This window comes from Ovis aries, chromosome 20, assembly GCF_016772045.2.
Source record: "Ovis aries strain OAR_USU_Benz2616 breed Rambouillet chromosome 20, ARS-UI_Ramb_v3.0, whole genome shotgun sequence".
NCBI classification, from domain to species: Eukaryota; Metazoa; Chordata; class Mammalia; order Artiodactyla; family Bovidae; genus Ovis; species Ovis aries.
In genome coordinates this window covers 26,022,371-26,035,472 of record NC_056073.1, presented here as the reverse complement: position 1 = coordinate 26,035,472, position 13,102 = coordinate 26,022,371, and the positions used below count along the sequence as shown (strand labels likewise).

At 38.0% G+C, this 13,102-nt stretch overlaps 1 protein-coding gene across 1 annotated transcript in view; it reads right to left on the bottom strand.

The window, feature by feature from the left end:
- The window catches only part of TSBP1 (testis expressed basic protein 1), a 62,530-nt gene extending 55,821 nt beyond the window's left edge, over positions 1-6,709 (bottom strand). The window contains exons 1-9 of the mRNA XM_027958552.3: positions 6,697-6,709; positions 4,983-5,081; positions 3,955-3,987; positions 3,513-3,545; positions 2,410-2,442; positions 2,295-2,324; positions 2,184-2,204; positions 911-931; positions 367-387 (exon numbers count right to left, since the gene is read on the bottom strand). Coding sequence (XP_027814353.2) covers positions 367-387; positions 911-931; positions 2,184-2,204; positions 2,295-2,324; positions 2,410-2,442; positions 3,513-3,545; positions 3,955-3,987; positions 4,983-5,081; positions 6,697-6,709 — 304 coding nt within the window. The remainder of the gene's footprint in view (positions 1-366; positions 388-910; positions 932-2,183; positions 2,205-2,294; positions 2,325-2,409; positions 2,443-3,512; positions 3,546-3,954; positions 3,988-4,982; positions 5,082-6,696) is intronic.
- Positions 6,710-13,102: the final 6,393 nt, after the last annotated feature.

Genomic DNA, 13,102 nt, shown 5'->3' with positions numbered 1-13,102 from the left:
TTAGAATGATGCCATTTTAGTAAAATTTTAAAAAATGTATGCAAAACAATACTATGTGTTAAGTGTTACAGAGAGATTATATAAATATGTGAAAATAAATTAAAGATTTATAATACACTTATAACTCTTTGGGAAGAGGAGAGAGTAGAATAGATCTATAAATGGAGACATAAGATTTCTACCTGCCAGTTAAGAATTAAGACAAAAATAATACCAGTTATCAAATTTAGGGTGTGGGTTTACAAGTGTTAATTATTTGTATCCTTTATTTTTAAAACTTCTTTAAGAGAAAAAATCAAATACAGGAACTTCAGGACTTGCAAACCAGATGAGAGTAGAATTGAAAGAAAGTCACAAAGAACTTACCGAGGGAGCTGGTTGATGGCACTAAAACACACACAACACAGGGACACAGGAGGCAAATCATCAGAATTTGGATCCCTAACCTTGGCCTATTAGCTTCAGTCATTGCAGCTCTTCAGGAGATGAAGCCCTGGCTGAGGGAGATCCACTGACTTGGTGGTGGGCATTGGAAGTCATGTCCAGCAGATCTCTCATCCCTTCAATCTCTGTAAAGGGTTTTGTGTTTTAGTAGATGGATGCTATTCCTATGAAACTTGTGGCTTGCATTTTTTTCTGTTCTCCTTTCTGTCTCTTTTTCTCTTCTCCCTGTTTATCACTTCCTTTTTCTCACATTCAACACTTTCTCTAATTTTTTTTTTCCTTTCCTTTCAGTCAGTTTGGAAACGTGCTACTGACAGATCATTGTAAACCAGCACTGGGTGACCTTGTCTAATGCTTAGTAGTCATATAAACCGATAGGATTTCTCTTTCCCCAAACCTTTAACAACCTAGGGAAATGTTACTTAATGGGAAATGCACTTTTATTGAGAAATAAGAGGATACTCACTATAATTTCTGTTGTATCCCTCTAAAAACACAAAACAAAGAAAAGTCATTTTGAATTTTCTGTTTCTATAGTTTTGATATCATTATGGAGGATTACTCAATCAACACCCTCAGTATCCAAGTAAGCAAGAAACTAAGGCAAAATCTCTTCATGCCTTAGTTTATGAGCCAAATAACAAGCCCAAAGGGAAAAAAAAGGGGCAGCAAAGGTTAATTAAGGTAAATAAGTGCAGTGAGAAGAAATAATGAAAACACTAAAACAGTACATATTAGCTATAAAATAAGTTGAGGCTAAATAAGAGAAAAAAAGGAAAAAGTTTCACTCAGCTGATTGAAAATTCAAGTTCAGTGATGATAATGCAAATTATAATGAATCCATATGCGTATGCTTATTGTGATTGAATGTATATCCTTTCATCTAAAACTTGTTTCTTAGTGATTTTATAGAAATAGATTTGCTACAAAAGCTCCAGAGACATACAAAGCTTGACGTGTTATCACTATTACACAAAACTTGTCATATTATCACTGTTATTTTCATGAAAATGTAAAAATAAATAATATTGGCACTCTGGAAGTGACTTAAATTATGTTGCTTAATGGTATCATTTGTTCTTTTACTGAAGTAGTTAAAGATCCACCCAGAACTGTGAAGGCAGCATGTATTTTTTTTTCCCAGCTCTTTTTCTGAAAATGAGTGCTTTGCTCATTTATATGAGCATTTATATGAGCTCACTTGTTGGAGGAGATACTTGATTGTCTTTGTAATGTGAATTAAGACTAAAACACACAAAATCCCTGCTTTCCATTAATGCTACTTGTTTCTTATAATTCTATGGATATTTTAAAGATAGAAAATGCTACATTTGCTTTAGAAGTTAATAACATTAAAAATAAATTCAGTGCATTCCATGCACAGATCATATCCTAATGTGCTGAATTTTCAGGGGTTTATTCTTTTGTTTCTTAGCACTTATATTAAGAAAGACTCACTGAATATTTAGCATTTCTGAGCTCTAAAATACTGAATTTCTCCTGAGTTACTCAGATTACTTTTCTTAAACCAGTTAGGAAGTAAATAGACGAGGAATTGAATAGCACTTGGGAAAAAGTGTCTCACAGTGTGAAGGTGAACATTTCTGAATGTCACAATCTTCTATATGTTATTTTGGTTTCTTATCTTTTACCTGGGTAGGTTTTATAGCCCTTCATGTATAACAGGAAAAAAGTATAGATTTTCCTTTAATTTTACCATAATCTCTAAATAGACTTACCTCGATCATCATATGAAATGTCTAGAGGATTGAAGGAAAAAAAAGATTCTTAATTTCTCATAAGCAATTTCTGTATTAATTCCTTAGCAAGCTAGGATCTAATTTATTTACCACTTTCTGTTGAGTATAAATTCTGGAATCCTAAAAAAGAAGAGGAAAATATAATGAGATTCTACCTTGACAACCATGCCTACATTATTTTCTTATTAGGTGAAAATCTATTTACCTCTTCCTCTTTTAGCTCTTGGAGAAGAAAAATCTTTTGGGGGAAAAAACAGATTAAGTTAACTAACAGCCCATCAAGAAATGTTTCATCATTAGTTTCAATCTAGCTTCTAAGAGACTTTTCTAGTTTCCCAGATATTCTCATTTTCTTTGGATTCTGTTTCAGAAAAGAAAGAGGAAATTATCAGGGCCCTTTGCTCCTCAATCTTGCTGGTCGAGACAGATGAATCATAGAGATAAGAAGAGGGGAAATGGGCCAAGAGTCCAAATGTGGGACAAGCAAAGTGACCAAGTTACCCACTCTTTTCTTTCCTCTTGGGGATATGAATCTATGTGCTTGTAGTGTGTGTGTGTTGTGTGTCCTTACAAAGAAGTAGAGTGTGTCTTGGAATCTCTTTAGAATTATTGGATTTCTGAGTGTTTTATTTCAAATAAGCTTTATCATTTCATTTTATCACTCATGTCAGACCACACGTTCTGATTTGAGGGACAGAGTGTAACTCTCTTTATAATAATAAATAGTATAAAATAAGCCTTTTTTTGTCTTAAATCACTTTTGGATAGTAAGATGTAAGAGTGTGAATATTGAGTTCAGGGCCGCAAATTGGCTTCACTATTCAACTCCTTCCTTTGCTAGGTGAATTTGGATAAGTATCTTAACCCTTTGTGTATCAATTTTATCTTATAATATGAAGATAAAAAAATATAAGTTGTGCTCACCTATTATACTTTATACCTTATAAAGTATCCTCATGTATGCTGCTTCATGACAGCTCATGAATTATGTATTTTATTCTCATTTTACACATCCAGGTAATTGTTTCATTTCAAAAGTTCATTAACCTTTCCAAGATCTTGGGATTAAAAGCAACTGGAAAGAATTCTTTTAGTGGTCTTAAGAAGGGAACATATTTGTCTTTTCTCAGAAAAAAATACACAATCTTTCACATATTTGTATATGCAGAAGGAGATGATTTGGCAGTTGGAAATTATAACAACAAAAGGCATGCTATGTACTAAATCATGCTCAAAGGGAGATGAGCCCATTTTATCCTCTCAGGAACACTTTCCTAGTTTTTCTCTAGTATTTCCTAGTTTATTTACCTCTGTCATCCTCATAGTCCAACAGACCAGCACCTGGAAGAAAAAGGAGAGAGCGCTCCATGATTTTGCATCTTGAAAATTAGTGGGGCTTTAAGACTCTGAGACCTAAAGTAGACATGAACTCCTGATAACAGGTAATGATGGGAAATTAATTTACTTTGTAGGAACTAAGGACTGTGCATAAGTAACAGGAGATTATGCTAATGACCACACCAGTCACCATTTTCATAATATTATCTGGGCTGAATAATAATCAAAAGGGCTCTCAAAGTTGCTTTTTCCTCTTGGCGAAATTCTCCCAGTAACTTAGAAGTTCAGTTCATGGAATGATGCACTATGCAAGGTGCTGGAAATGCAGTGGTAAACAAGACAGATTTGGTCCCTGATTTATGGAAATTTCATAAATGCTTACTTTCTTTTTCTCATGGGTATAAGTACTTACTTTGTTCAGAACTGTATCTTGAGATATCAATTTCTGTGGAAGAATTAAGCAAAAATATTTCTATTAGCCACTTGTGAGAGGTGTTGTTTATCCTGTTTCAACTCTCCTCACTCTAAGCCATGCTTCTTTGCTCCCCAAATGGTCTTGACATCATGCATTACTGGTTCCTACCTTTTTTCCCATGCCTCCAGTCAGCCTTGTTTTGTTTGTCCTTCCATATGACTTACTATTCTCTGAGAGTTTGTAGGCACTGAATATGAGAAATAAGGAGGGGATGCGAAATCCCATGGACAAAGGGGCCTGGTAGGCTGCAGCCCATGGGATCGCGAAGAGTCAGACATGACTGAGCGACTTTCACTTTCACTTTTCACTTTCCACTTTCATGCATTGGAGAAGGAAATGGCAACCCACTCCAGTGTTCTTGCCTGGAGAGTCCCAGGGAAGGGGGAGCCTGGTAGGCTGCCATCTATGGGGTCGCATAGAGTCGGACACGACTGAAGCAACTTAACAGCAGCAGCAGCAGTTGACTAGAAGGAAGTGGGAAAGATGCTAAGAAAATTCCTGAAGGTGTCTCATGGCACAGGAATAGGTCAATGTAGATCTAAGCCATATCTCTGTTTCACTGACAACTATTACCGTATATTTGTTTCTTCTTATCAGCTCCCTAATCACTAAAAATATTGAATTCTTTCTGTATAATATTAACCAGTGGTATCTGCTAGTGTAGTGCCTTCTCTCTTCTGTTTTCTTTTCCTAAGGTAATTTCTCTTGGAGCTCAGATAACTTTCTTTTAGACTATTCATATTATTTCTCTTGTTAAACTCAATGTGATTTTTTTTTTTTTCTGTAATGTGAGATTCAGGGGGAATCACTAATAGGTCAGAGATTACATGTATTGAAATGGATTTCCAGAATACTGGCAAATTCTCTAGCTATCTGGTAAATAGGAACAAACTCAGACTGAATCTTGACATTCCTACCTCTGTGGCTTTCATAGAGAATCTCCATTTTCACTCATTGTTACTCACCATTTTGCTTGCGCCGTGTCCATCTTGTTAACAAAATAGCGAGAATGGCAAATCCCAGTAGAGTCAGGATAACAGCCAAAACTATTTCTGAAATGAAAACTCACCTGTAGCCTGTTTATTTAGACCTGGTCATTATCAGAGACAACTTCTGGGCACCTCTTACGTACAGATAGACATTTCCCCTACACCACCCCCCCTCCCTTTTGTGCTACCTCAACTCTGTTCTTCCTTTTTCATCATCTTTTTGTCCCCACATATTTTCCCTCCCATTTCTTGGCTTTTCTGTTGGTCCTTTTGGTCAGATACTAAGACCCTCAGATGCTTGTACCCTTGGTTTAGAGTGGGAAATCTGACAGATTTCCTCCTCATTGAACTCCTTACTCTGTGGGTGAGAGATGGTTAGCGGAACCAGTGGCATGTAAAGAAATCCATTGGGATGTTAGAAAGAAATATTAGTTTTATTTTTATGTAACTTATAACTTAAAATTTTATAGACTTTCTGTTTTCTTTATGTATTAGTAGTGTGTTCATAAAATTTTTATATACATATATAAAAAATGAATGCTCAAAATTTTTTCATGGGTGATCACAAAATTTGACTGTAGGTCATTCAGTTCATACTAATGCAAGTCACAGCAGAGGAAAGAAATTTCTTATTGAAAAAGACCCCTCAAACATCACTTACCAAGTCCTTCATTATAAGATAAATATTTATGAGGGTTGCTACTGTGGTCAGTAGGAGAGAGCGCAGTGAGACTTTCTTACCTTAGTGTGTGTTTATGTGTCACTAAAGAGAGAATCTTAACAAGATTATATTGCTGTGGTTATGAAGAGCATAGACTGTGGAGGCTTTTGGTGAAGGAAGAAAAGAAGGAAAGATGGAAAGAGAGAGAGAAAACAAAGGTAGGAATGAGGGAGGATGGGAGAGAGAATGGGAGGAATGCATGAATTAAAGAACCAACCATAAATCTGACTATGACTGTGAAAAATGCTGAAGAAAATTAGACTTCGAAGGGCTAAGAACATTACACCAAGATTAAGGATACTGCAAAAAAGCAGTATGTGAATTCACCTCAAGATGTAACAATACACCTCCAATTAGGGCAAATTAGGAAAACGTTTGCTGAGTCTTCTATGTATTAGGTCAGAAGAGAAAATTCTCTTACCAAATATCAGAGATTTGCTCTTAATATACCACTAAAATGAAGAGCAAATAGTTTGATCTCTATCATGAAAGTAACAATTTCATATCTGATATGAAATAATCCTTAGGAGAGGAAGGAATAAACACATAGGATATTGGATCAAGCCTCTTGAATGGTGCCTGGAATGTTCTTATGTTAGACCACTAAGAAAATGCTCCTCTCTCTTCCTAAAGAAAATAAGAGGAAGAATGGAGGAAGATTATAAAGTTAGCAATATTACAGGCAGTGAGATAAAAGACTGAGGAATTTTCCTGTTTCTCCAGAAAATAGCTATTTTCTTTGACCAATTCCTACTCCAGAAACCGAAGGAGAAATCAGCACTCAGGCTACAGGTTGAATGTGGGTTTGTTTTCCTCAGGCTTCCAGAGAAATCAATGAGAGTGAAAGAAAGGATATTGATTTGAAAGAAAGCAGGCAAGGAAAGGAAAGCAGTTGTATTAAAATTCCCAAAGAGAAGACTCCTGAGCCAGTAGGGTCAAGAAGGCCTCAGAGAAGGTGTCAGTCCATACCCAAGACTGCCATGTTCCAGGTATTGTCCTCAGTGGGTTCTGTGTCATCTGGATTTCTTTGTCAGAGGGCAATCAAGATAAAAAAAAACACCCCAAGCTCACTGTTTCTGAGCAGTATGAACTTGGATGTGGGGGAGGCCCTTGTAAACAAGGATGCAGAGAGTCACAGAGGAATCGTGTGGCTCAGGTTGATCAGACCTAAGCAGACTACAGGAGTATGGCCTATGAAAGTTCTGGAATGTGTGTCATAACAAAGAACTAGAACTTAGAGGCAGGAGGAAAGGAAGAAGGGAACCAAGAGGCTGTAAAGATTTCAGAATACTTTGGAGGATCTTAAACTTAGGATACTGGAAGGGAACTTACTCTGTCTGGGCTCTGGGATAATTTCTAATTTTCCAGGGATTTTGAGACCAGAGATTGTGTTTCATTCATCTTTGTAACTCTTGAGGCAGTTAGGGACTTAATAAATGTTTGATGATTAAAAGTGAAAAACATTTCTATGTTCCTTGAAACAAATGGAGGGTGAATCATGAAGCTGAGGCAATGGAGTTAAATGTAATAAGGGAAAGCTAAGAGGTTGTGGTGCGAGGAAGAATGAGCCAGTGAATGGGATTTCACAAGCCATTGTGGAGGACAAAGAGAGAAGTAAAACCCCCTTTTATTAAGTGTTTCGGAACCATAAGGCTCTGTGGTGATTTAGTTGCTAAGTCATACCTGACTTGCGACCCCATGGACTGTAGCCTGCCAGGCTCATTTCTCCATGAGATTTCACAGGCAAGAATATTGTAGTGGGTTGCCATTTCCTTCCCCAATATAGCTCTGTAGTAGATACTTTCCAAGGACCAACACATTTAATCCCCAATAATCTTCTCAATGAAATCCTTTAAGACTAAGACATCTGAAACTGCCCAACCAGCAAACAGTAGAGTTTCTGACTCCAGAGTCCATATTCTGTTTACAAAGCCACAGTTCATTTCAGTTTTGGAGGCCTACTGTCCATGGTGATATATTTTAGACTAAGCAGTGAGGTGCAGGAGGAAGAGAGTAACGCTCTCCAGTTATAGGATTTTCCACCTACCTACTTTGTCTTCTAAGATTGACTCTGATAGTTGAAATCCTTATTTAGCCTATTTTTATGATCTAGATTGATGAGGAAGGAGTCATTAAAAATTTTTACATATATAAATTTAAATTACTAGTATTTAAATAATCACTCCATATTTTGACTCATCTATTGACATAGATTCAGTTCAGTTGCTCAGTCGTGTCTGACTCTTTGCGACCCCATGAAGTGCAGCATGCCAGGCCTCCCTGTCCATCACCAACTCCCAGAGTTCACTCAGACTCATGTCCATCGGAGTCAGTGATGCCATCCAGCCATCTCATCCTCTGTCGCCCCCTTCTCCTCCTGCCCCCAATCCCTCCCAGCATCAGAGTCTTTTCCAATGAGTCAACTCTTCGCATGAGGTGGCCAAAGTACTGGAGCTTCAGCATTAGCATCATTCCTTCCAAAGAAATCCCAGGGCTGATCTCCTTCAGAATGGACTGATTGGATCTCCTTGCAGTCCAAGGGACTCTCAAGAGTCTTCTCCAACACCACAGTTCAAAAGCATCAATTCTTTGGCACTCAGCCTTCTTCACAGTCCAACTCTCACATCCATACATGACCACTGGAAAACCATAGCCTTGACTAGACGGACCTTAGTTGGCAAAGTAATGTCTCTGCTTTTTAATATGCTATCTAAGTTGGTCATAACTTTTCTTCCAAGGAGTAAGCGTCTTTTAATTTCATGGCTACAGTCACCATCTGCAGTGATTTTGGAGCCCAAAAATAAAATCTGACACGGTTTCCACTGTTTCCCCATCTATTTCCCATGAAGGGATGGGACTGGATGCCATGATCTTAGTTTTCTGAATGTTGAGCTTTAAGCCACTTTTTTCACTCTCCTCTTTCACTTTCATCGAGAGGCTTTTTTGTTCCTCTTCACTTTCTGCCATAAGGGTGGTGTCATCTGCATATCTGAGGTTATTGATATTTCTCCCAGCAATCTTGATTCCAGCTTGTGCTTCTTCCAGCCCAGTGTTTCTCATGATGTACTCTAAATATAAGTTAAATAATCTGGGTGACAATATACAGTCTTGACATACTCCTTTTCCTATTAGGAACCAGTCTGTTGTTCCATGTCCTGTTCTAACTGTTGCTTCCTGACCTGCATATAGGTTTCTCAATAGGCAGGTCAGGTGGTCTGACATAGATTAATTCTGGTTATATCACAAAGTTATTAGAACCACTGTAAATCCAATAGTCAGCTACAAATATTAACCATATAATTTTGATTATGTTAATAGCATACCATAATAGAATTATATAGAATTTGATTGCATAACATTTTGCAAAATAGCTTAATATCTCAGCAGCCTGGTTTCTGAATTGCAGCTATCTTACCATAGCTTAAATGTGAACATGCAGAAAAATTCTAATGGAGGAAACATTATAGTTTCTTGATATTACCATTATAACTGCTACTGCCATCATAAATCTGAACACAAACGCAACTAAACCAAAGAAACCTAAACACCCCTTGTGATGGTTAATGTTATATATCAGCTTGGCTAGGCTACATGCCCAGTTATTTGGTCAAGGAGTAGTCTAGACTTTGCCATGAAGGTATATTTTAGATGTGATACGCATTTACAATCACAAGACTTCAAGTAAAGTAGGTTATTCTTCATAATATGGCTGGGACTCATCCAATTAGCTGAAGGCCTTAAAAGCAAAGGCTGACATTTCCTAAAGAAAAAAGAATTATGCCTTAAGAATGCATCATAGAAACTTTGCCTGTGTTTCCAACTTGCTTGCCCTTCCCTGTGGATTTCAAACTTAAGACTGCAATATCAACTCTCTTGTGCTCTTATGGCCTACTCACCAGCCCTAAGATTTCAGACTTTCAAGCCATCACAATTGTGAGCCAATGCCTTACAATAAATCTCTTTTTCTAAATATATTAATATTTTATTCTGTTTATCTGGAGAATACTAACTAATACACCCCTATGCTAAATGTCTTATTATTATCAATATGATGTAGTGTACATGTTAAAAAAATTACATATGGGTCCTTTGTATACTTCCAGTGGGGGTGGGGAACATTTGATCTATTTTAGAAAACTGACCACACACAAAAGGAATTCTAAAACACTAACAAGGAGAAAGAAATAATGTGGAAAGAGTTCAGATATGTAACTTTCAATGGACTTGATTTGTAAGAGTTTGCAGTTTAAGAAATGTACGGTAATGAATAACAAGTGTCACCTTTGATCTGTACACTTTGTTCACCTAACATTGATAATCAAAGATTACATCTTAAAGGCATACTTGTCCTTTACTTTAGGCATTTGAATGAGATGAGAAAATTTAACGTTACTATTGCCAGCCCTTCCCAGATGGTGCAGTGGCAAAGAACTTGCCTGCCAATGCAGGAGACATGTCCCAACCCAGAGACTGAACAATAATTCGAGATGGTATATGCACTCAAGTTCATTGTAACATTGTTCAAAATAAGCTAAGCTATGGAGACAAAGTAAGTTTTTATTCATTGATAGATGGATAATGAAGATGTGGTATACATATATACAGTGGACTAGTACTCAACCATGTAAAAGAATGAAAATTTTCCATTTACAACAACTGGATTGACCTAGAGGGTGTTCAGTCAGTTCAATCACTCAGTTGTGTCCAGCTCTTTGCAATCCCATGGATTGCAGCAGGCCAGGCTTCCCTGTCCAAAACAAACTCCTGGAGCTTGCTCAAATTCATGTCCATCAAGTTGGTGATGCCATCCAACCATCTCATCCTCTGTTGTCCCCTTCTCCTCCCACATTCAGTCCTTCCCAGCATCAGGGTCTTTTCCAGTGAGTCAGTTCTTCACATCAGGTGGCCAAAGAATTGAAGCTTCAGCTTCAGCACCAATCCTTCCAATGAATATTCAGGACTGATATCCTTTAGGATTGACTGGTTTGATCTTCTTGCAGTCCAAGGGACTCGCAAGAGTCTTCTCCAACACCACAGTTCAAAAACATCAATTCTTTGGCTCTCAGCTTTCTTTATGATCCAACTCTCACATCCATACATGACTACTGGAAAAGCCATAGCTTTGACCAAATGAATCTTTGTTGGCAAAGTAATCTCTGCTTTTTAATATGTTGTCTAGGTTGGTCATAGCTTTTCTTCCAAGGGGCAAGCATCTTTTAATATCATGGCTGCAGTCACCATCTACAGTGATTTTGGGCCCAAGAAGATAAAGTCTGTCACTATTTCCATTGTTTCCCCATCTATTTGCCATGAAGTGATGGGACTGGATAAAGGACAGATGGTATGGACCTAACAGAAGCAGAAGATATTAAGAAGAGGTGGCAAGAATACAGAGAAGAACTGTACAAAGAAGATCTTCACGACCCAGATAATCATGATGATGTGATCACTAACCTAGAGCCAGACATCTTGGAATGTGAAGTCAAGTGGGCCTTAGAAAGCATCACTACAAACAAAGCTAGTGGAGGTGATGGAATTCCAGTTGAGCTCTTTCAAATTGTGAAAGATGATGCTGTGAAAGTGCTGCACTCAATATGCCAGCAAATTTGGAAAACTCAGCAGTGGCCACAGGAATGGAAAAGGTCAGTTTTCATTCCAATTCCAAAGAAAGGCAATGCCAAAGAATGCTCAAACTATTGCACAATTGCACTCATCTCCCATGCTAGTAAAGTAATGCTCAAAATTCTCCAAGCCAGGCTTTAGCAATACGTGAACCATGAACTTCCTGATGTTCAAGCTGGTTTTAGAAAAGGCAGAGGAACCAGAGATCAAATTGCCAAAATCCACTGGATCATGGAAAAGCAAGAGAGTTCCAGAGAAACATCTATTTCTGCTTTATTGACTATGCCAAAGCCGTTGACTGTGTGGATCACAATAAACTGTGGAAAATTCTTTAAGAGATGGGAATACCAGACCACCTGACCTGCCTCTTGAGAAATCTGTATGTAGGTCAGGAAGCAACAGTTAGAACTGGACATGGAACAACAGACTGGTTACAAATAGGAAAAGGAGTATGTCAAGGGTGTATATTGTCACCCTGCTTGTTTAACTTATATGCAGAGTACATAATGAGAAATGCTGGACTGAAAGAAACACAAGCTGGAATCAAGATTGCCGGGAGAAATATCAATAACCTCAGATAGGCAGATGACACCACCCTTATGGCAGAAAGTGAAGAGGAGCTAAAAAGCCTCTCGATGAAAGTGAAAGAGGAGAGTGAAAAAGGTGGCTTAAAGCTCAACGTTCAGAAAACTAAGATCATGGCATCCAGTCCCATCCCTTCATGGGAAATAGATGGGGAAACAGTGGAACCAGTGTCAGACTTTATTTTTTGGGGCTCCAAAATCACTGCAGATGGTGATTGCAGCCATGAAATTAAAAGACGCTTACTCCTTGGAAGAAAAGTTATGACCAACTTAGATAGCATATTAAAAGCAGAGACATTACTTTGCCAACAAAGGTCCATCTAGTCAAGGCTATGGTTTTTCCAGTGGTCATGTATGGATGTGAGAGTTGGACTGTGAAGAAGGCTGAATGCCGAAGAATTGATGCTTTTGAACTGTGGTGTTGGAGAAGACTCTTGAGAGTCCCTTGGACTGCAAGGAGATCCAACCAGTCCATTCTGAAGGAGATCAGCCCTGGGATTTCTTTGGAAGGAATGGTGCTAAAGTTGAAGCTCCAGTACTTTGGCCACCTCATGGGAAGAGTTGACTCATTGGAAAAGAGTGTGATGCTGGGAGGGATTGGGGGCAGGAGGAGAAGGGGACGACCGAGGATGAGATGGCTGGATGGCATCACTGACTCAATGGACGTGAGTCTGAGTGAACTCCGTGAGATGGTGATGCACAGGGAGGTCTGGTGTGCTGCGATTCATGGGGTCGCAAAGAGTCAGACACGACTGAGTGACTGAACTGAACTGAACTGATGGGACTGGATTCCATGATCTAGTTTTTAGAATTTTATGTATTAAGCCAGGGTTTTCACTAGCCTCATTATACTAGAGGGTATTATGCTAAGTGAAATGTCATGCAGAGAAAGAAAAATACCATATCATTTCATTTATACATGAAATTTAAATACAAAACAAATGAACAAACATATGAAAATAGAAACAGAAACATAGATACAGAGGAAAAACAAGTAGTTGCTGAAGGGAAAGAGGATGTGGGGATGAGTGAAATTAAGAGGTACAACTTCTATTTACAAAATGAGTCAGAAGGGTGAAGTGTACAGTGTGGGAAATTAGAAAAAAGAAAGAAACATAAATGTGTTAAAACAAAGGGATTATTTGATAAATTATTGTATACCTGAATAT